Source organism: Sander lucioperca, chromosome 13, assembly GCF_008315115.2.
Source record: "Sander lucioperca isolate FBNREF2018 chromosome 13, SLUC_FBN_1.2, whole genome shotgun sequence".
NCBI lineage: Eukaryota > Metazoa > Chordata > Actinopteri > Perciformes > Percidae > Sander > Sander lucioperca.
The window spans coordinates 34,096,582-34,118,863 of record NC_050185.1 but is presented as its reverse complement, the minus strand read 5'-3'; the positions used below and the strand labels follow the sequence as shown (position 1 = coordinate 34,118,863).

At 40.5% G+C, this 22,282-nt stretch overlaps 3 protein-coding genes across 3 annotated transcripts; 2 read left to right on the top strand and 1 right to left on the bottom strand.

The window, feature by feature from the left end:
- The first annotated feature begins 212 nt into the window (after window positions 1-212).
- LOC116055942 (cornifelin homolog B-like) lies at window positions 213-3,225 on the top strand. The gene is made up of 4 exons (XM_031308013.2): window positions 213-626; window positions 789-898; window positions 2,079-2,233; window positions 2,801-3,225. The coding sequence occupies exons 2-4, from the start codon at window positions 796-798 to the stop codon at window positions 2,921-2,923; spliced, it is 381 nt and encodes a 126-aa protein (XP_031163873.1). The 5' UTR covers window positions 213-626; window positions 789-795; the 3' UTR covers window positions 2,924-3,225.
- Window positions 3,226-3,805: 580 nt separating this feature from the next.
- Window positions 3,806-6,934, top strand: nhp2 (NHP2 ribonucleoprotein homolog (yeast)). The gene is made up of 4 exons (XM_031308011.2): window positions 3,806-4,132; window positions 5,017-5,086; window positions 5,242-5,347; window positions 5,957-6,934. Exons 1-4 carry the CDS (start codon window positions 3,967-3,969, stop codon window positions 6,080-6,082), a joined length of 468 nt encoding a protein of 155 aa, XP_031163871.1. The 5' UTR covers window positions 3,806-3,966; the 3' UTR covers window positions 6,083-6,934.
- Window positions 6,935-19,215: 12,281 nt separating this feature from the next.
- On the bottom strand, window positions 19,216-21,617 carry foxi3a (forkhead box I3a). Its single transcript, XM_036008873.1, has 2 exons — window positions 20,921-21,617; window positions 19,216-20,397 (listed from the first exon to the last, which is right to left on the bottom strand). The coding sequence occupies exons 1-2, from the start codon at window positions 21,468-21,470 to the stop codon at window positions 19,619-19,621; spliced, it is 1,329 nt and encodes a 442-aa protein (XP_035864766.1). The 5' UTR covers window positions 21,471-21,617; the 3' UTR covers window positions 19,216-19,618.
- Window positions 21,618-22,282: the final 665 nt, after the last annotated feature.

The following is a 22,282-nucleotide window of genomic DNA, read 5'->3' as shown; positions in this document are numbered from 1 at the left end:
TTACATAACTCTGAAAGGTAGAATCGATAGCTCCGAGAGACTCCTGTTGTTTTGTGTTCAGAGAGAATCCTTCAGATTAACTCTTTTCCCTCCATTTTACTGCTCTGTTTAATTTTATTACAACTTCACAACTCCTGCAGCCTTTACAGAAATCATGTAACAGTCCTTTGTGTATTTAATTTAATAAAACTCTGATGTACCTTTTTGAATAATCTACGTCTGATGGTGAGTATGCAGATGTCTGTTCTCCTGTGGAACTTATGTCTTCATGTGATGAGTCATTTCAAATCATGAAAATTAAATTAAGCTTAAATTTAAAGCAGCTGCTGAATCCAGAGTTCACTGCTGTCTGTTTGCCTCCATCTAGTGACTGAGTCTTTTAACTGCACACAGACTTTATATACTGCTTCCTACAGATGACTGAGTACATAAGTATTCACAGAGTAGAACATTACGTGAGTCTGACATTAGTATTTACTCCATAGTTTAGAGATGACGAGCGAGTACCTAAAGAGAAATCAAATCCAGTCAGACAGCCTAGGCAGGTTCGTCCGAAACCTTTGACCCAATTAGAGACATTCTCGTCAGCGTGGCTGATTCAGTCTCTCACTCACACACACTCACAGGTAAGATCCTGTTTTTCTCTCATCTTCTTTGGTTTTAATCAGTTCGTATGTATTTAACACCCTCACATTTGCTTAAGTAAAGGATCTGAGTAATAATGCAGATATATACCTGGCTGTATATAGTTGTGACGCAGATGTGAGCTGGTTGACTGTGTTTCACAGGTTTAAGATGAGTCGGCCGTTGCAGAGGCAGCCTCAGGCTCTGATTGTTTCCTCTGATGCAGCTGAATGGGCTTCTGGGGTCTGTGACTGCTGCGACGACATGACAGATTGTACAGTAACACTAATTATTATTTCACTCAGAGAGAATATGACTATATTATTATATAAATACATATTAGTCATGCTTTAGTTGTGCTTTATGTGGCTATGAGTCCCTCATCATCGGGAAATCGACTTGCCAGTCTCCCGCCGACTGCTAGCCTGGGCTAGCTAGCCAGCTGGCCAGTCAAGTTTTCAAATGTAATCATCAGAGTAAACACAGAGGTAAAGGTGGAGAAGATGAGCTCAAGCTAGCAAGACCATCTCTGCGGCCATCTCCATGTGTGCCTATCTGACGGCCACATTCTGCTTTATGATGATTTTTATGGTTTAAGGAGATGATGGGATAACATTTCACTGGAATTGTACCTCATAAGATTTTATGTGATGAATAAAAATTGATTGTTCATCTTTATGATGTTCATCTTTACGATGTTTCCTTGCATCGTAAATTCTTCTTTAAGTCAAGGATATATCTGCAGCAGCTCTTCATAAAGTCCTTCCTCAGTTCTAACTACTTTTTCTAGTTAATGTAAAACTTAAGAAATGTCTCCGCTAGTAAAGACTTTAGTTAACAGGTAAATCTATTGCTTGGAAACATCTGTAGCGCCGTCCCATTGATGGCACTGTGCAATCAAGAGCAATGAACTAAACAGGAAGTCTCTTTAGAATCACTAGCTAGCATCACTTCCAAAACATTTTTTGACACAGTCTAACCAACTGACAGTTTTTGAGGCTCAAAAGGTAAATCTTTAGTAAGCGTGATATTATTTCTGTCTGTATACATGGACAGATGTCTGTGATTCAGAGTTAGTAGTTTTCATGCATGTTTATAATGAGAGGGAAATATCTAATGCTAAGCTAACTGATGTTATTTACTAATTTTGTCATTATCAGCATGTTGCATAATTTGTTTTAAGTTTATTGTGTTATTTTAGTGAAATGTGATTTAAAATCTTTATTCATCAAGTGTAATCATTTATAAAAAGAAAAGAAAATTATTATAAACTTGATAGCTAGGCTACTTGATCTTTGAATTCGAAAACTGATGAGATTACTATATTTTTTTGTCCTGTCTTGACATTAGCAAAGAGACAAGCTTGGTACATTGTGTTATTGATTGTGTGTGTGTGTCCGTGTGCGTGCGTGCTTGCATGTGCGTGCGTGTATGTGTTTTCTCCTGTGTTGAAGGCTGCTTTGCCTTCTGGTGCTGTCCCTGTTTCGCCTGTAGAACCACTAAACAGTTCGGTCAGTGTCTCTGTCTTCCCCTGCTGGATGTCTTTGGGTGCATCCGTCCAATCACCATGTCCATGAGAGTCTCCGTACGTCAACACTACGGCATCAAAGTAAGGACACAACTCTTTAATTATCGCGGTGCAGAACTTTTTTTCTCCCGTCCATCCAGTCACAATTCAGGTTTGTCTGGTGACCCTTTGAAGGGGCCCGGCCCTTAGGTTGGGAAACACTGACTGAGACTTTTACTAGAAACCGAAAAAACATATTTCTTTTACTACATGAAGCTGAGAATACTTCTGTACTTTTACTACATTAAGCTGAGAATACTTCTGTACTTTTACTACATGAAGCTGAGAATACTTCTGTACTTTTACTGCGTGAAGCTGAGAATACTTCTGTACTTTTCACTACATGAAGCTGAGAATACTTCTGTACTTTTACTACATGAAGCTAAGAATACTTCTGTACATTTACTACATGAAGTGGAGAATACTTCTGTACTTTTACTACACTAAGCTGTGAATACTTCTGATTTACATTTTATACATGCTGTTGTACTTTAACTTGAGTAGGAGTGATAATGCAGGACTTTTAGGTGTAATGGAGTCTTTGTACAGCATTGTAGTATTGGTACCTTTACTGCAGTAGTTGTGAGTACTTGTCTCTTGTGTGTTCAGGGCAGCTTGTGCAGCGACTGTTTGTGCTCCACCTTCTGTGTGCCCTGCGTCTGGTGTCAGATGGCCAGAGAGATGAAGGAGAGGCAACTCCCCACCACGCTGGGTGACATCATCCACCGCTGATGACATCATCCACCGCTGATGACATCATCGCGTTACATTATTACTGTGACATCATCACTGTGACTCAACCCTGTATTGTTTACATGTTTACCAAATGTTCCTTGACACTTTACTTGTAGCCTATTAATTATCTGCTTTGCACATTGTTGTAATTTCCTTTAATATTTATCAAACATGCTTGTTTTTTTTTTTATACTTTTTCATTAATTTAGTTTGATGCATATATTTTGTAGTTTTTGTCCAACACATTGTACTCTGCAATAATTAAGGCCAAGCACGACAGGCAAAACATTTTTTTTTTTTCATGCTTCAAAAACATGTCCTCTTTCAGACTAATAAAAAAAAAAAAAAAAACTATGTTTTACTACACTTTGTCTATTTGCGTCTGTAGATTTCTCCTTAAAGTCTCTAAAAGTTAGCATTAGATAATGCCTAATGTTTTGCATGTTTAAATATACAATTTCAGAAACGTTGTAATACAAAAATTATTGGGCAAGTTCCATGGTGATATATATTAGTTAAAATGTTTGCCCTATTCACCTGTAGTGTCTCCCTTTGAGGATCTTTATAGGCTACTCAGTAAAATACTAAAATCACCTTATTTACTGAGAGCACTTTTTAAAAAAGAAAGAGAAGAAACACCGGACACAGAGGAGGAAAGAATAGATATGGACGGTTTAGATATAGATATAGAGGATCTTTGATATATAGCCTATATCAAAAAAGCAGACTGTGGCTCTGAGAACAGTTTTTATTTTACGATACAATCTTAGGGACACGTAGACTGCAGTAAAGTGGCAGTCCGGTCCTTCATACCGGTCCTGCATTTTGAAAAGTCAGGTTGTTGTTACCCTCCGGTCCGCTTGGGGCGATACATAACATTCATGGGGCAATGTAGTGTTCTCTGTTCAGGAAAAACTAGAAGAAGAAACGCAAACACGTGTGGTTTCCTTCTACAGTGTGGTGCGTGCAGTGTCTGAATAAAAGAAATCGGATCAAAAACAACTCAACGACTATCGATTTTTTTTTTCGTTCGATCAGAAATGACGAAGACGAAGAAGGAGAAGGTTTCTGCGGACGGAGAAGAGGCCGCAGCCGCCGACGGGAACGAGAGGTCTTACCATGAGCTCATCGCTAACGTGAACCCCATCGCCCAGCCGCTGGCCTCCAAAAAACTCAGCAAGAAACTCTACAAATGCGTCAAAAAGGGTAAAAAATAAATAATAAACAGTTGTGATAATCTCTGAGCTGATAACCAACTCCGATGTCCGTTAACTTTATCTTGTGTTTGATGTTTTTATGCAGATAATGCCACACTTCACTAACAATGCAACGATTTTAAAACTCTTGTGTGTCAGAAGGCTTTACAGTCGTAGTAGGACAAGAAAACTCTATCTTGTATTATTCAGATTATTTCGTTATATAACAGGTCCTTAAAATGTCCACAGCGAGGATTTGTATTGGCCATTTTCTTAGTGGAAGCAGCATCTTGTCTCATGTCAGGTTTCAGACAACGTTTGAATGTAACATTGTTTAGCTTCCTGCCCATGGAGGTATTAAGAGAACGTTCCTGCCTCGTGCGGAGGATAAATATCCTGTATCACATGTGTGATTGCTGTTAAGATTAAATCCAGTTTGCTGCTGATCTGTGCCGGTGTTCTTTAGTTTCGAGTGTTTTTAGTAAAGCCAACCGGTTTAAATAACTAAAGGCTTAAACTCGTTATTGTGTGTTAGCCGATATTACAGACGTCGTAGACCGTGTAATTAGATATTTTACAAATCGTTTGACTCTTATGATTAATTCGGCATACATGTTATCATTAAAATATGTGTTGTGAGGTTGTTTAACTATTTTCTTAGGGGAAGCCTTTCATGTTTTCAGTAAACGTTGGAATGGTGGCGGTGGTTCCTGCCTCGTGCAGGCTGAACAAAATCATGTAACATGTGTTTTTCATTCATTGTTAAAGCTTTAGAAACAAGAAGTTGTGTGATTTCTGCTCATACTGAAAATCTGTTTCTGAATTCAGGATGAATGACAGATTTTTGGTTTGGAGTCTGCAACAGTATCTTCATGGTCTTTTCTGTCATTCCAGCTGCCAAAGTAAAGAACATCCGCAGAGGAGTGAAAGAAGTTCAAAAGTTTATCAACAAAGGAGAGAAAGGGTGAGTCCATATACACAGTTCCAAAATTGTGGAATCAGCTGTTTTAGACCATCTGCCCGTTTTACTGCTAATGTAAACAAACTACTGGCATGATCCAAAACATCAATAACTAGTTGTCAGCGATGTTTTGTGTATTTATTTATGTTTCTATGCAGCATTGTGGTGTTGGCCGGCGACACGCTGCCCATCGACGTCTACTGTCACCTGCCTGTCATGTGTGAGGACAGAAACCTGCCATACGCCTACATCCCTTCTAAAGGGGTGAGTCTGCTGCCACCATGACACAAAACCACCATCACTCCATCGCACACACACAAATCAGCAGCAGCTTAACATGTTAGTTTACTGCAGCCAACAAACGCAGCACAGAATGAAAGCTGGCATGTATTGATAAATAAAGAATAGGGCAGCTGTGATTTCTGTGCTGCTAGAGGCTCCACCAGAAACGATATATATAAAATGAGTAAATATCTGTATGAGGAGAGTGTCAGTGCTCCATGTTGATGAGACGTATTTTAATAATGTTCTACATTTGTTTATATTTAGTCAAACTGTCTCCATTAATAGTATGCTGGATTATCTCCTTGTAGTGACGGATGTACAGACAACTATCACTGGATTACTTAGATAATGATGAAAACAAAAACAAAAAATAAATTTTTAAGGCTAGTTCTGCAGTTATAAATCTATAATGAACTTATAAGACTAAGTTATGAGCCTTTTTTTTTTCAGATTTTTGAGCGGATTTATCAATGTTTATTCGTGATAGACATGTTTGTTTGATGTGTGTATGATGTTTTTTGACTAAGTTGTGACTCAAAGAAGGTGGAGCGTGATTTTTTCTTTTTAAATTTTGGTTTGTGGTTTTAGGATCTGGGTTCGTCTGCGGGCTCCAAGAGACCGACTTGTGTGATCCTGATCAAACCTCATCAGGACTACCAGGACGCCTATGACGAGTGTGTGGAGGAGGTGTCCAGCCTGCCCAAACCTCTCTGAGGCATTGGCCAATCAGTGAGCAGCCCTGAAATCACTGCCTTCATTCACATGAACCCATACTTTAAAGGAGCAGTCCAGCATTTAAGGAAATCCTCGTTTCTCATCAGTAGCTCCAACAAAACCACAACATCTCCTTCCTACATTTCTGTTTCTACGCCCGATCAATAAGCAACGTACAAGAGGTTGAAGCTAGGCTAGCAGTTTCCCCCCTGTTTCCAGTCTTTGTGCTAAGCTAGGCTAATCCTGTCCTGGGCCATGTGACTCTGGAGAAGACGGAGAACAAGGAGGTTTTAATAAATGTCAAGACTGTTTTTGTTTATTCATTAATGTTCAAAAACAAAGTGTGTAAATAAACAATCTTTTGTGTTTATGCATCTCAACAACATGCAGGATGTTTCGATTCCATCTGAGCGGATTGTCATTTCTGCAGGACAATAAAATTCCAAACTATCATTTTCAATCTATTTTTGCAACAAGCTACAGACGTTCGTTCAGTAAAATAAACAGTGGAGTTGCATCATGTTCTGTTGGTTTTGTTGTGCAGGTGAACAGCCCAGCAAGCCAATCAGATTGATTAAGATTGTGCTGCTCTGTGGACGACGGCAGCAGGACAGAATGAGACAGATGGCAAACTGTAAATTCTCCGTTTATATATTTCCTGGTTTTAAGTTGTCAAGAGTGTAAAAAAAAAAACTGATCATTTTGCAGAAAACGTTTATTTTCTACCACTGTTTAACAAATCCTGAATCAATGTTTTTGTCTTTGAGCTCTGAAGGATTTAGGTGTTTCTGCTGTAAAGTTTGTTTTAATTGACTCTTGTTTTGTTTAATTAAAGGTCCAGTGTGTAACGTGTTTAGTTGTTCATTATCAAAATCTGTGTTGCCCGTTCACAAACTTGTCCTTTTTCATGAATATTTACCACCAATTCCAAGTATTCTTTTTGGCTTGAGATTTTACTTTTGCATTCGCATGAACCGGGGTAGACGCTCCATATTCAGGCGCCATCTTGAAATACATTAGCCGGTAAGGGACATACAGGAGATACTGCTCCGCCTTTCGTGTTCTCACTATCACATGATAAACTCACAGGTGCTGCTAATGGGTATCGTAGCTCCCCAGCCCCTGGAAAGTTTGAAGAAGGAAACATGGAGGACCACACGTATTCAAAATCCAAATTTCAGGAACAGGAGTCTTCTTCTTTGCCCAGTAAAAGAGAAAGGATATTGAAAAGAGCAAGAGACCAGCTTTTTGAAGCATGAAGGCTACCGTAGCTGTAATATGTACTTTGAACTGCATGGCGCAAGAGAGTTGTTTGCGATATATGTCCTCAATGCTAGATGGGAGAAATTCCTACACATTGGACCTTAAAAAGAAATGTGAACCTACTCTAGTGTCTGAAGTGTTTTTTTTAACTCTTTAACCTGAAATTATCCGTCTGATTCTCAACATCCTTCAGGCTGTCAGTCCTCACTGTAAAGGAGAGATAATACTCTTGGTTATAATGCTCTAACTTTACAAATTTGTGTATTTTTCTTTGAGTTATGATAAGGTGGATAATGTTTCAGTGCAGTCGCACAAGCCTGACACTTTACTAAACAAACTGAAGGAGTAAAGTCAATGTAGGCCTACTTGTTGCAGCTCAGAAACCGCTAACATTAACGGTTAGTTGACTTAATGAACCACAAAGTTCACAAACCACTTCAATTTATACCAGTGATGTGATCTGGAAAACTGGAAATATGAAGGACAAACTTTGTTTATATTGTGGAAATTATTAATTTTATAGATCTGTAAATTCATAATTCGCTGGAAGGAAGTGTGTAGTTTGGCACTAATTATAGGGAGAACAGAGTGATTAGTTGGTATACTTTCAATTAGTTCCAAATGCTAAGCTGTTGTAGCCTTGAGACTTTAGGTCAGCTGAACATTAAAAATCTGACTTTTTTTTTTTCAGCCAAAGACAAATTCAGTAGAATAAAAGAATAATGTAGTTCTCAATAAAAGATCATGAATAGGCTATTTACATGCATGCAAACTTTAAATGGAGCAGTTCTTTCCAGGTAATTTTAAACAACTGGTTGAACTAACTAGGAGTAGAAAACGCTTTATTTCTATCTTCATATTATGTTGTAATATAATTATTCTTTGGTGTTTCAGCCACACGGTGGGAGCGTTGTATCATGGAAATACTACGTCCTGAACTTACGCCTGTGACCACACGGTGGCAGCACAAGCAGTACAAAATACAAAGAACAAAAATACTTGAATTTTACTCCCCAAAAGGTTATTTTGAAAATGGGACTTCTTTCACTTCTGTTTGTGCTAGTTATACTCATATATAATATATACCCTACCCCCTGTCTTGTACTCCTAATAAGTAATTTGTACCTCTACTATATTTCAGAGGGAAATGTATACTTTTTACTGCATTACATTCATCTGACAGCTGAAGTTGCTGCAGATAAAGATTTCACATATAAAGTTTCTGAATTATAATGAATTGTCATAGATTAAAACAGTTTATAAAGAAGTTAAAGTTAGCTCCAGATTGATAAACCACATCACCAAAATACTGCTTTCACATGAATGCATCACTAATAATAACCTAATTGTAGAGTATCTTTATAGTTTAGTCTTGCTTGAGAAAAGTATCTGAGTACTTCCTCCATCACTGTTAGTATGTACTATTGAATCAGAACACATGGATTTTAAGAGTCTAAGGGCTTCTTGAGGCAGATTATGGTTTCCGAGGACCATGGGGGTCTTTTAGGAGGAGGTGGATCCAGGACTCTGAGGTTCCAGGGGGCACCTAAGTGGCACAGCGTTAAAGATCAGAGATCTTTAAAGCAGGTCTAAGGCTCTTGGAGGGTAGAAGGGGGTTCCAGGGTTCTTAAGGGGTTATAGAGTTCTGTGGGGGTCTTCTTAAGGTGCTTCAAGAAGTCCTTAAGTGGACACCAAAGCCTGTTGAGAGTCTCGACTTCTTAAAGAGAATTCAATTTGTATGAGGGGTCCTTGTGTCCTTACTCTGTGGGTGGAAGAGGGGTCCCCCTTCTCTGTCTGGCCTATGAGAAGCTGGGCACACCATTGTGGATTGTGGTTTTTTTTTCTATAGTTTGAGTGTTTTTTGAGGTTTCAGGTGTCAGTGAAGAAGTTTATGTGTGTGTGTGTGTGTGTGTGTGTGTGTGTGTGTGTGTGTGTGGGGGGGGTTGTTATCTTGATACTTAATCTACGTGATCTATGTGAGACTGTTGTTGTTATCTTGATACTTAATGTGAGTCTGCAACATAACAAATGAATGAACAGATGAACTGTCAGAGCAGGTGTAGTAAAATGTTGAGCAGAAATCCTTCATCCCGAGGACATAAAAGAGAAAGAAAAAGAAGGGTTTCGAACAGGTTTCTACCGATGGTAGCTTTTCTTCCTCCCCTTCCCCTCCTCAGTCTGTCCTGTAAACCTGTCCAGACTCATCGTCATAATCTCTCCCTGCTGTTATTTTCATAAACTCCTGTCACCTGTCCTCACGGAGCCCGAGGCAACAGAAGCGTTCCACAACTGACACAACAACACAGACCGACAGGGAGAAGGTCAAAAAGATCCAAGAATAAAAGTCAAGGAGGAGGTTTGAGGGGATTGGGAATACTTCTAAAGGGTTCTAAGGGTGCTCAGGGTACTACTTTGTCAGTGTTCCTTGAGTTCATATGCTTTCAGGGTCCTTGAAGGATTTTAGCAGCCCTTAGGAAGGTATTAGAGTTCCTTGGGTGAGACTTTTTTTCTTAAATTATGGAGGCAGGGGTCATTAAAGATATTCCAATGCTCATTTATTAAGAGGTTGTAATGTTCAGTGATTTTAGGTCTTTTTAAAACATGTTTAGTCATTGTGACAGGTTCTATAGAGCTTCTTGTGTTCTTCAAGTGTTTTTTTTTTTCTAGGGGACATAGGTGGGGGTTTAAAAGGGGTTCTTTGGAGGTCTTTAAAAAGCTTTTAAAGGTTCCACTAGTTTGAGGGATTTGGTTCCAGCAGTGTTTAAGGGGTTCTAGGCAGGGTTTCAGGGGTGAGAATTTTTGGGATTCCAGGCAAGGCAGCTTTATTTGTATAGCACATTTCAGCAACAGGGCAATTCAAAGTGCTTTACATAAAAACGATTAAAAAATTAGAAACAGATAAAATACGAGAATTAAAGTTACAGTGCAATAGCCTATAAGAAATTAAACATTAAAGAGCAGTTAAAAACAGTTAAAAATATAAAAGCAGATAAAATACGAGATTTTAGGCTGCTAGTATATGTCAACGTATAAGCCGTTGCTCTTCCCTCTTCCCTTCCCATTCCCAAAACGGGCCGGTCCCACCGGTCTTACTTTTTAATTCTCTTTATATGCTTATATAGAATGTCATACAGTTTCAACAATGCAACTTCTGTATTTAAAGAAAGGCAACATCAAAAAGAAATGTCTTCAGCCTTGATTTAAAAGAATTGAGAGTTGCGGTGGACCTGCAGTTTTTTTAGGAGTTTGTTCCAGATATGTGGAACATAGTTCTTGGATGGTTCCAGTATTGAGGCAGTTTCAGTGTTACTAGAAGGAGTTTCAGGGAATTCCAGGGACACCAAATATACCATAGACTATATTAGGGATCTTCAAATGTCCTTGGGCAGATATCAGTGAGTTCTTTGAAATGGCTGACCGTGGCTAAGAGGAGGATGCTGTCCAGGCTTCAGTCCATCTTGGATAATGTCTCACACCCTCTCTACGACACACTGGCCCAGCAGAGGAGCACCCTCAGCAGAAGACTCCTCTCACCCAGATGCACCACAGAGCGCCACAGGAAGTCGTTCCTGCCTGTGGTCATTAAACTCTACAACACCTCCCTCAGAGAGTCACACACCCCTTCTCTGTAATCATCTCATCTCAAACATAGACAATTCACTTCTTTTTTATTGCACTATAATCATCTCAACATAGACAATCATTTTCTCTTTCTATTGCACTACTTGCACATTAACACTGTACATTTCATATGTTATTATTACTGTATATTTGTTTTTATTATATATGTTAAAAGTCTGGATAATATATGTTGTTTGTATATGTTGTTTGTATACCTGGAGTGGCAACAAAAATAATTTCCCCCTGGGATTATTAAAGTATTTCTGATTCTGATTCTGATGGCTGTGTGCATCGTTAAAGAGGTTCTAGGTGACATAGGTGGTTTAAGAGGTCTGTGTGTCCTAATGCGTGTCCTGTATGAAGGTTCTGCAGGATAAATTCACACAGCACAATCTTTTTAATTGACCAAAACCATATTAGCAGGGGAGTTTCTCTGCATCTCACCTCAGAAGAATAACTCCAGGTGAGCTGTCCTGATGGTCTCACCTATAACCTATATAAACAGAGACGTCTCAGACGTCTCAGAGGGGACTGTGTGTTGGGGGTTAAACTGGATCAGATGTGGTTTCACTTTAACGGACGCGAAAGGAAACATACGGGTCATCTTCATTAAAACTGTCAAGATACCAGCACAACTAGCCGACCCCCCCCAGCTCACCTCTAACAGCTTCTTAAAATTATCTTAACACATCACTCTGGTTTAATTTCTCTTGTTTAAAAGACATTTTCAAGAAGTTATTGGTTTTTAATCACTCAGAAAAAGTCTCGACAATTGTTGAAATGAGCTGATTTATATATTGGATGCAGGTGAAATGATCTCCTGTTTGCTGTTTATATGCAAATGATCATCCATGCTTTTATCTCGTCGAGATTATTGTAACAGTCTTTTTACATGTTTGAACAAGAAAGGGCTTTATCGTCTGCAGGTTGTTCAGAACTCTGCTGCGAGGCTTTTAACTCACACAAGCAAAAGAGCGCACATCACACCTGCTATGGCATCACTTCACTGGTTACTAGTTCATTTTAGAATTAATATTAAAATTCTGGTCCTTACTTTTAGAGCCTTGCTCCTCCTTATATGTCTGACCTGATACAGCGTCACACTTCTTCCCGGTGTGTCTGAGGTCATCAGGTGAGATGTTGTTAGTGGTCCCCCACACTCATTTTAAAACCAGAGGGGATCGATCTTTTTAGGCAGTGGCACCCAGGCTGTGGAATGCACTGCCGCTCTCTTCACGCTGTTTAAATGCTGCCGATTCTTTAAAAAAGCAGTTGAAGACTTGGCTATTCAAACAGGCTTTTAATCTGATTTTATGTACCTATGTATTCTTATGTCTTCTATTCATCATATTCCAATTTATTGTAAAGCACTGCAATTTTTATCTGTGAAAAGGTGCTATATAAATAAACTTTACTTACAAATGTGAGGCAGGCAGCCGTCAGCCTGGCGGTTAGCGGGCCGACCCCACACAACGCAGCGCTTTGCCAGCAGCTCTGTCAGTCCTGCTGGCTGACGTGCCGATGCCTCAGAGGAACCTGACAGGTCTTATTCACAGAGGATTACATTCACATCATGGAGGCATGAAGAGCTGCTGAGGGGTTGCTTTGCACACTATCATTTAATATTTGTTAATGATTAGGCCTATCTATTGTCTATTAAAACACAGTGTAGGCCTATAAGATAACATTTGTATGCATATATATCAGTAGGCTATTAATATGTATAAGAATGTTTCAATGCCACAGAATTGTATTGTTCTTGTGTGTCTGCAATGACTCAGCCCTGCTGGTAGCCTAATTGACTTCATGTGTGTTCAATCAATCCAGAGCTGATAGGTGCACCTGTAGTGTAACCCATATGACTCATCATGCATGCTTTATCTTGCACTTAGAAACGTTTTTGCATTTGTACAGCCCTTTAATGGATCAATATAACATTTTATGAGCTTTGATGGGGTCTTGCTCTCTTTCTGTTGTCATATTGGTTCCCAAACAGGCCTATATGTTAGTGTTAGCATGTTGCTACAGCATGTTTGACTTCCTCCATTTTAACAATAAAATGGAAATTTCACACTGAGCTGATAAAATGCAGTAAAACGAAAAACTCAGAGATCTACTTTAAAAACGAGGACGGGTTGTTTTGAGTTTGAGGGAAACTGGATAAGTTCTTATACGGGCAGCCCGACTGGTAGGAGACATGCTGAGACAGGCGCACTGGAACACACATGCACACACAGATGTAATCAGGACGTTATGGCAGTTGTGGTGGTAATCATATAATAAACTGTCCTGTGGTAGCACCCTGCTACACCTTAACAGGTTGTGGATTAATTCATTACTCCAATAAAACTGTTAGATGTTGTGTCATATAGCCAGGTCTTACAGATGCAATAAAGCGTCTGTAGACAATAGTTTTATATTAACAATGCATCACACACAGCCACCCACACACACACACAGCCACACACACACACACACACACACACACAGCCACACACACACACGGCGAAGGCAGGTAGGGTTGTGAGGGAAGACAGGCGATAGGGCAGGGACTCAGGGGCAGAAGCTAGGCTCACCGTACTAGCTTCTGACCCTGAGGAAGACAGGGGATAGGTAGGATGGCGAGGGATCCTACTGGGATGGGATGACGAGGGAGCTCGGGGAGCGCGGGGAAACCGGGGCCGAGGGAACCGGGGAGGAAGCACTGGAGTCCGGGGAACAGGGAGAGTCCAAGAGGGGAAGGCTGGGAGCAGGAGCGGAGGCAGGGTGAAGTGGAGAGCCGTGAGGAGGGGGACCGAAGGGTGAAGCCAGCTGACTGGGAGCGGGAGCGAGGTGTGGAGCTGATGACTGCGGGGAGAAACACAAGGAGAGAAAAGAGAGCTTGTAGCGAGTGTCACCAGTATGGCGGAGACAACGATCCAGCGAGGATAGTGAGTGGAGCCGGGGTTGAAGTAGACTATACTGAGCTTGATTGCAGATGGAAGGCAGGTGTGAGCGGCGAGGGAAGGTGATGGTGGAATGAGGAACAAGTGTGCGTGGTCAGCTGGCAGTGGCAGGCAGGAGGAGGAAAAACACAGGAGACACAGGGAGAGGCAGGACCAACAGAGACACAAAAAAGAACTAGAAAACTGGAAACAAAAACCCAAACCACAACACAACGCTTATCAATATCTTCCCCATCAGTCAGGCACTAGATCTGACCATAATTACACTTGTGCTTTCCGTAAACTGCCGTTGGCCTATTATTTCAGTTGCAACCCTGGCAGTGGAAGCGATCCTGAGAGCAAATAAAATATATAAAAACATAATTCAAACCAATGTGCGCATTGGCAACACGCGGCTCAAGATGCCGATAGCCTATATGTAATTCCCTCCCATTAAAATCTATATATTTCATAAAAATACCCAGGGAATGTTAACGGGGTTGTCGGTCTCTAAATGTTTTAACTTTTATGAGCGCATCCCTCTCTCCCCCTCTCTCTCTCTCCGCCTGATCTTCAAAGAACGGTGACGCCGTTATCTATCGAGTATTGATTGGTCAGTAGGAGGGGCTTTTACACAGTTGATGTCTAATCTCCAACATAACCTGCTCCCGACCAGGTTAGGCGTTCAGCATAAGTTACCATGGTGATTGAACCCGATAACAAGTGATGCACCGTCGTGATACAGAAAACCCTGGGTTGAACCAAGTTACCTCGTTAACGCCAAATCTTGCTTCGTAGTACAGGCCTCTGATCATTTTGCCTTTAATTGTTGCCTTACCCCCGAGTCTGAAATTCAAATCCTGTGTGGCATGTGGCAGTAAACAGACGGCACACTTTCAGCCCTCCTCCTCATGTTGTGTCATAAACAGTTTGATAAAATCTATCAGATCTTTGACGACTGATGTCTGTGTGTGTGTGTGTGTGTGTGTGTGTGTGTGTGTGTGTGTGTGTGTGTGTGTGTGTGTGTGTGTGTGTTGCGCTGCTGGCTTTGTTTTTCTGCTAATATCTTTAAAATCTTTGATAATGATTAGATTGTTTTTCTCTTTAATTTCAAAGTCGATGTGTTGACGAGCTCTATCGTCCGAAAACAAAACATGCATTAAAAATGTTGCTTTCGGTTCAGTAGCCTACGTTAACCTCAGTTCTGAAATGTTGATGTGTCATTAACATTTCTGTTTGTTTTAGTAGCCTATGTTAGGAAGCTTTTCGCTCTACGCAGATCTCATATTTTCAGCTCTTAATGCTTTGTGTATCCTACTTTATCATTTATTGACTCAAGCCATTTTCTCATATGTATTTATGAAGTTTCCCTTTCACACATGTAGCACACAACAGGAGCTTTATGGAAAGCCAACGAGGTCAAATACACGTGAATTCTAACAATTTAACAACACCTTGACAACCTGTTCGTGTCAGATGCGTTCTCGCCTACTGGAAATACTCCGTTTGGTTTAAAGGGGTATAGAGTGTGCAGGAGGCAGGACATGACATGGCGCAGATTACACCGCGGTCACGTAGCCGGTTCGTAATTTGGTCAGGATTCTCATAGAAATGAAGTGAAACAAAATGGAAGAAATTCAGTTTAAAACTTGTTGGATGGACAAAAATTAGGATTTATAACATGAAAATAGGCTATTAGATCAGAAACAATCAGTTGATCGAAAATGAATCCGTTACTATTTAGATGATGTATTAATTGTCAAAAGTAATTTCAAAACAAGTGAAAATACCAGATACACACACACACACACACACACACACACACACACACACACACACACACACACTTCTTTGTTTATTGTGACAATAAGGATCATAAGTTTCTGTGATGATGACAAGCACGTGTGTGTGTGTGTGTGTGTGTGTGTGTCCTGAAGGCAGAGATGTCTGAGGACCGAAACAAACGGCACACTTACACTGCTATCGACCTCATTCATTATTCACACACACACACACACACACACACACTCTCTCTCTCTCTCTCTCTCTCTCTCTCTCTCTCCTCATGTTGTGTGTAAACAGCTGGACTCTGAAGTCTTTCAGCAGTATTGATCTATTGATGTGGTATCAGTCACTCAGAGAGTGTCGTCTGTTTACTGTCACTTGCACATCAATGGACAACGGCATGACTAAACATACAGCATGGAGACACACACACACACACACACACACACACACACACACACACACCACATGTAAATTAACCTGGTTTAAACTCAGGCTTTATTAAAAGCTGGAGAAAATGATTATAAACACCTTATAGTAACCTTCAATTAAACTTGAATGGCAAAATGTTGCTCACAGTCAACAACCACCTCCAATGTTAAGAGAAGAAGAACATATAGTGTTTACGCTACATTTGAAATTGAACGCATTTGTCCATTCAGAAGTTATATTTTCAAAACATTTCACACACAGGCGAAACTGAAAGTCATTGGCAAAAATGGCACATTTTGTTTGCGAAATGCTCACAAACTTGTGGTCAAATTAATATTTCTTTTAATCAATCATTAAACAATGGACAACAAAATACAGCTATCAATATTAACCGTTTCAACCTTAATCTGTGCTATATGCCTGTGCCATTTATTGATACTTTAGTTATATAGTATGTGCCCAAAACATGCAGGCAAGCATATCACAGCATGAATTGTAGTATTTCCTCCAAAGATGATTTTACTAGAGATAACAAACTCTGCACCTTTTTTTTTTTTTACACTTTTAGATGCTCTGTTGAAGTTTCTTTCTTGTGGTGTCTGTTTTTCCTTGCTGTTTGCTGACCAGCATGTGATAGTGATTTGAGTTGATTAGGTCTACTGCCTTTACAAGAAATCCCTGTTTTGTCTTTTATTTTTGCCTGAGGAAGATCTTGCAGATTGAAACGAGGCCTTTAAATCGTAACTGGAGCCAAGCAGTGTGCAGACATCCTTTATGCCCTGTTGAAATACTGTAAAAAAAAAAAAAAAAAAAAAAAAAAAAAAATCAACAAAAATAAAATAAAAAGGGAGACAAGGGAGAAAGTTTTCTTCAATAATTGTATTCTTGTGTGCAGGTCTTTCCGTGCCCATGAACTGTCGTTGGCAAGATGCAGTAAGCACATCGACTAGATACATTTAGACATTCATTATGGTACAGCTTTTCTACTGCATTCTTTCCTTATCAAAGAATCAATAAAGAATTTCACCCAAACTCAGAAATACTCATAAACAAAAAAATATGTATTGTACTGCATCAGATTTTTCCATGTCATATTTCTTGACCTAGTCTAGGTTAGTTAGTTAGTTAGTTATATTTTATTTCTGTGTCATGCCAAACATTTTGGTCCATCTCACATGGGATTACAAGACACCACAAACTAACTTATTTAACAAACGTCTTCCTGTCGCATATACAAATCAAATCTAGGACTGATTGCTGATTGCTGAGCTGTGCACAGGAGTTTCACACAGGTGCATTGGAGATTCATAACTATGCAAGTAATTTTTATCAGCTGTGAATAGATGTTTCCTTTTGTTTAACACAGTTACTCCAATAGAGTTCTGGGTCTTTCTATGAGAGCTGTGTAAACTTCTTTTGAAAAAAGGTGTGAAAAATGAGTGAAACCAATAAAACAAAAAGGGTTAACACGTTTACAAGAGAGGACCTCTGCTGTGCTGAGAGGGTGAGGATGAAGATAAAGTGGTTACCAGTTTCATTAAGCCTGTCTTATCGATCGAGAAAATCTATTATAATATACTACAAGTGTTGATGGAGTTTTGATCTCTTTAGTGTGTCTCACTGTTAGTGTAAAATTGTAATGTCACAGCTGGTGGAGCTCATTTTAATTACTTTATATACTGGGTAGTTTGTGAATTATCCTTCGGAGACATTCTTAAACTTAAGTACAGTACTTGAGTAAATGTACTTAGTTACTTTCCGTAACTGAACAGTTTAACCTACAATATAACACTCTTAAAAGGGCCATTCTGCATGATGACTATATTTACTTGAAGTATATTTAGCTGATTTACTTTTACTTAAAGAACACAACATAACAATCTCAACTCAAGGGTCATTTATCGTCTGATGAAGACAGTGTGATATGGTCGTAAGCTCCAAAGCAAGTGAGTAAGTGGCATTTTTTTTAACATTAATTGAAGAAAAATTCTTAATTTGTTATATCTGTTGTACCTTGAGATCTCAGGTTGTTTTTCCACTTCTTTCTGACATTAAATTAAATTCACTGTCTGTGGGAAATGTAAGTGCTGCTCTTCGGTCAGTTGTTATGTGGGAATTGCTGACTGTAACACTCAGAGTTGTTATCTACTTTATCATTTCTGCTGTCGACTCGTCCTGCACACAAAACTGCTGAGTCACTGAAGCAAAGTCAAACAGACAGAAAACAGGTCAGGATTTCCTCCTTGTGGATCGCAGGACTCAGCAGATTCTCAAACCACAGTGGGACTGTCTGTTTGTTAGTTTTGTTGTTTGTTTGAAGGTGCTGATGTCATCATCCCTCACCCTTTGGTGGATCTTCGTGAGAAATAGAGGACTGTAGATAGAATAGAGGTCCTGGTTTACACCAACCACTATGAAATTTTCCCGGTTGTCAGCGATTACATAGCCAACTACAATTATTATCGCTAGAGATTTGTATCCAACATAAAGCCTCATAGCACTTAATCTGTTCTGTCGCTAGGTTCTGTGTAAGGGACCGTCGACAAATTACCGTTTTGGTAGATCGGCAATGACAGTAGGGATGCAACACTTGGCTATTTTTTGAAAACATAATTATATAATAATTCGTTTTCATGATGATTGCATTACTTCCCAATACGTACAGTTCAGTTATTATTATTTCTGGAAAATATGAAATAAAAATTAATTCTCTCATTCTGATTGCTGTAGTAGGCTACTTCCCAATCACTCACTGCTACTTACTACAGGTCATGGTTTCAGCACTACGGTCATGCGCAAAGTGTCCCAGTTTTAGTTCCGGGAAATCTGGTCACCCTATCCTGTTAGCGTCTCATTCTGGGACAGAAGGAGTTACATTAACTGTTAAAATAGCAGCCTGTTTGATTTTATACTTTATTGTTAGAAAAGGAAGTGCCACAGCTCATGTATTGCTAGTTTATTGCTATTTACATAATTTTCTTTTGTGGAAATGTTACATTCTTTGGTTTCTTTGTTTATTTAGCCTATTTATTTCTTTATTATTTTACTTCTTAATTTGTAATTTTAAAACATTGATTGGTTGTAAAAACAATCAACTACTTCCTCGTTTATGTTGTCTTTTTACTTTTAATAAATAATATCTGACGATGATGTCTTAGTGATTGGTTTATATTTCGTTTTGTTACTAAATAAACTAAACTTTTCATCCAGACCATTCAAAATCGTTGCATTTTCGTTGTTTTTTTTGTTTTGTTTTTATTACAAACACAAACTGATATTCACACTATAAAAAACATTCACCCACCAAAAAAATGATAAATACAAACATTCCCAAACTTTTTACAGCTAGCATAGTGCATTCTGGCTGGTTTGAATTCAGTCAAACATCCACCTGGAGACATTTTACACATTTAAAAAAATACTTTACAAAGTTTAAAATTCAACATCAAATTCACATCAGTTCTCAGTGTAAACACAAGACGTTCTCTGGAAGTATCACTATCAGTTTGTGTCATTGCTGGAGAACAAGAGAGTCGAGGGGCAGATTATCAGCGAAGCCCCCAGAGGAGAGAGACCCACACTGAAGCTGCAGCAGCTGCTGGGCCTCCTGGAAGTCCGTCAGAAGACAAGACGCCGTCTGCAGGTCGACGTAGAGAGGCGGCGACCCGGCCTGGGGGTCGGCGAGGTAGGAGAAGTGTGGGGGACTCAACTGGGAAGACGGGAGGGGAGAAGGAGGAGGTAAGGAGTGATGAAGGGAGGAGTAGAGGGGAGGAGAGGAGCTGCAGGCGTCCCACTGCGGCACCACGGCGCCGGGCGAGTAAGAAGAGGCATATCCCTGAGAAGGAGGAGGGGGTGAAGCATGGTCCGGTACCTGCATGTACAGCTCAGGGGAGCTGACCTGAGAAGGAAGAGGAGGGAGAGGAGGGAGAGGAGGCAGAGGAGGGAGAAGGGAATCCTGGAGAGGACACAGGAAGCTGCTGAGGCCGGGGGGAGTGTCTGAGAGTGCAGGGAGTTCAGTGCTGCCGCCACCGCTGCTGCCGCCACCGCTGCTGCCGCCACCGCTGCTGCCGCCACCGCTGCTGCCGCCACCGCTGCTGCCGCCACTGCAGTGTATGCTGGGAATTTTAGGGCTGGGCTCTGACAAGCCGGAGTCCGAGGATGAGGAGGAGGAAGTTTTCCTTCCAGTGGTCACGTTATCTTTCTTACTCTTCCTCTTCCTCTTGCGGCAAAAGTTTCCGTTGTCGAACATCTTCTCACAGTTTGGGTCCAGAATCCAGTAGTTTCCTTTACCTGCAGAGAGGACGAGAGGAGGAAAGAGGAAGAGGGAGGTTAAAAAATAGCAGCAAGTATTTCTCTTCTCTTTTCTGTGAGTACATGAAAGAAAAACACATTTCAGGAGGTTTAAATGTCCAGAAACAAACCGCCTAGCGGTGGCTTTAACATTAGATTCTATGTTACTGAACTAATGTTACTGAACTTTAACTTTTTAAAGGCAGGACTATTATAACTGGAGTTTTATTTATCTTTTCACAAAGCCCTGAGCTCCTCTATTGCTTTTTCACTTTTTATTCAAAATCACAATCTAACTATGACCTCAAAGAACAAAAGAACCAGCTGGTTTTTACCAGTGTCAGACATATTGTTTTTATGGAAAAACTTTGTGGAGTTTGGTTTGGCATCATTTTATTTGTTTGTTAGAAACATCATAAAACACTATTTGACTTGACCTTAATGTAAAAGGATTTTTTTTTTTTAAATGAACTGAAATCAAAAGCTTTGTGGTAAAAAGGATAAAGTGGGATTTAAAGCTCACCTGGGTCACTCTCGTTGCGGGGAACCTTCCGGAAACAGTCGTTGAGCGACAGGTTGTGGCGGATGGAGTTCTGCCAGCCGGCCTTGTTGTGGCTATAGAAGGGGAAGTTGTCTGAGACGTACTGGTAGATTTGACTGAGTGTCAGCCGCTGCTCAGGTGCGCTCTGTATTGCCATGGCGATGAGGGCAGAGTAGGAGTACGGCGGGCGGACCAGGCGCAGCATGTCTTCTGGGGTGGACAAGGAGAACCAGGGGCTGCTGGGAAACAGGGGCCTCTGGAGGCTGTAGAGATAAGGGAAGAAGCCTGGAGGAAGTCCTGTGGCCCCAGAGATGGGGCCTGGCTCTGGGCCTTTGAAGCAGAGGTAAGGGTCGCTGTGGTTGTTAGAAGTTGGGAGCCACGTTGATACAGACATGCTTGTCTCAGGAGGAGCAGGAGGGCTGTACAGGCTGAAATCAGACGGATCAAGGCCCAGAGAAGGAAGCTCCTGGTGGGGGAGAGCGCGTCCACACAGGGGGGCAGATGGATCTTTCTCTGTGACAAAGGACGTCATTCTGGAAAGTCTTTTCCTGTCTTTCTTTCTTCACTTTCCTGTCTCTCTACATAGACATCTGTCTGTGGCGACGTCCTCTTCTGCTCGGCTCAATGTGTGATTATATAAAAATGTGCGTTTGTAGAAGCCACAAACAGCCGATGTCGTCCTCTTGCACCTGTCCACCTGCTGCTGCTCACCTGAGGAACTTATACTCTGCTGCCCCACCCACGGACGAGCTGATTGGCTACTGTGCTATCTCTAACACACACACGGATTCACATGTGTAAGTGATTCACATCCATAAGTGTGTGTGTGTGTGTGTGGTGGGGGTTGATTTGAATAAGAACAGGTTGAATCCCTTCCCTCAGGCAGATAAGAGCCTGAGGATTTAATGCTGAGGTATGTCACACACACATACACACGCACGCACGCACGCACGCACGCACACACGCACACACACACACACACACACACACACCACACAGCTTGACAAATGAGTGATTGAGGCTCTTTTTACAGTTTTAGACGTTACAGCGTCTTGTCTGGCGAAAGTCACTGATTCTAATAAACACTAAAGATAAAACAAACAATGACAGTCTAAACTCCTGTTAGAGCCTCACAGGCTGCAGCCTCCATCACAGACACAATATGAAAGTGTTGCACAGAACAAAAATGTATTTATTTTGACATACAAGCAACATCCTAATGATTTATCTATTCTTAAGCCCCATTCAGACAGGGTTAATATCACAGGTGGAGACATGAAACACATATATCATTCAGTGGGACTTACACTTCCCAAGGATATAATTATCTCTGATGTATGACTA

Excerpts from the sequence above, each read along its gene's own strand:
- LOC116055942 (XM_031308013.2), top strand. The coding sequence starts at position 796 with ATGAGTCGGCCGTTGCAGAGGCAGCCTCAGGCTCTGATTGTTTCCTCT. Across the intron at positions 899-2,078 it reads CTGCGACGACATGACAGATT|GCTGCTTTGCCTTCTGGTGC; the intron begins GTACAGTAACAC and ends CCTGTGTTGAAG. Across the intron at positions 2,234-2,800 it reads GTCAACACTACGGCATCAAA|GGCAGCTTGTGCAGCGACTG; the intron begins GTAAGGACACAA and ends TTGTGTGTTCAG.
- nhp2 (XM_031308011.2), top strand. The coding sequence starts at position 3,967 with ATGACGAAGACGAAGAAGGAGAAGGTTTCTGCGGACGGAGAAGAGGCC. Across the intron at positions 4,133-5,016 it reads CTACAAATGCGTCAAAAAGG|CTGCCAAAGTAAAGAACATC; the intron begins GTAAAAAATAAA and ends CTGTCATTCCAG. Across the intron at positions 5,348-5,956 it reads CCTACATCCCTTCTAAAGGG|GATCTGGGTTCGTCTGCGGG; the intron begins GTGAGTCTGCTG and ends TTGTGGTTTTAG.
- foxi3a (XM_036008873.1), bottom strand. The coding sequence starts at position 21,470 with ATGACGTCCTTTGTCACAGAGAAAGATCCATCTGCCCCCCTGTGTGGA. Across the intron at positions 20,398-20,920 it reads CCGCAACGAGAGTGACCCAG|GTAAAGGAAACTACTGGATT; the intron begins GTGAGCTTTAAA and ends TCCTCTCTGCAG.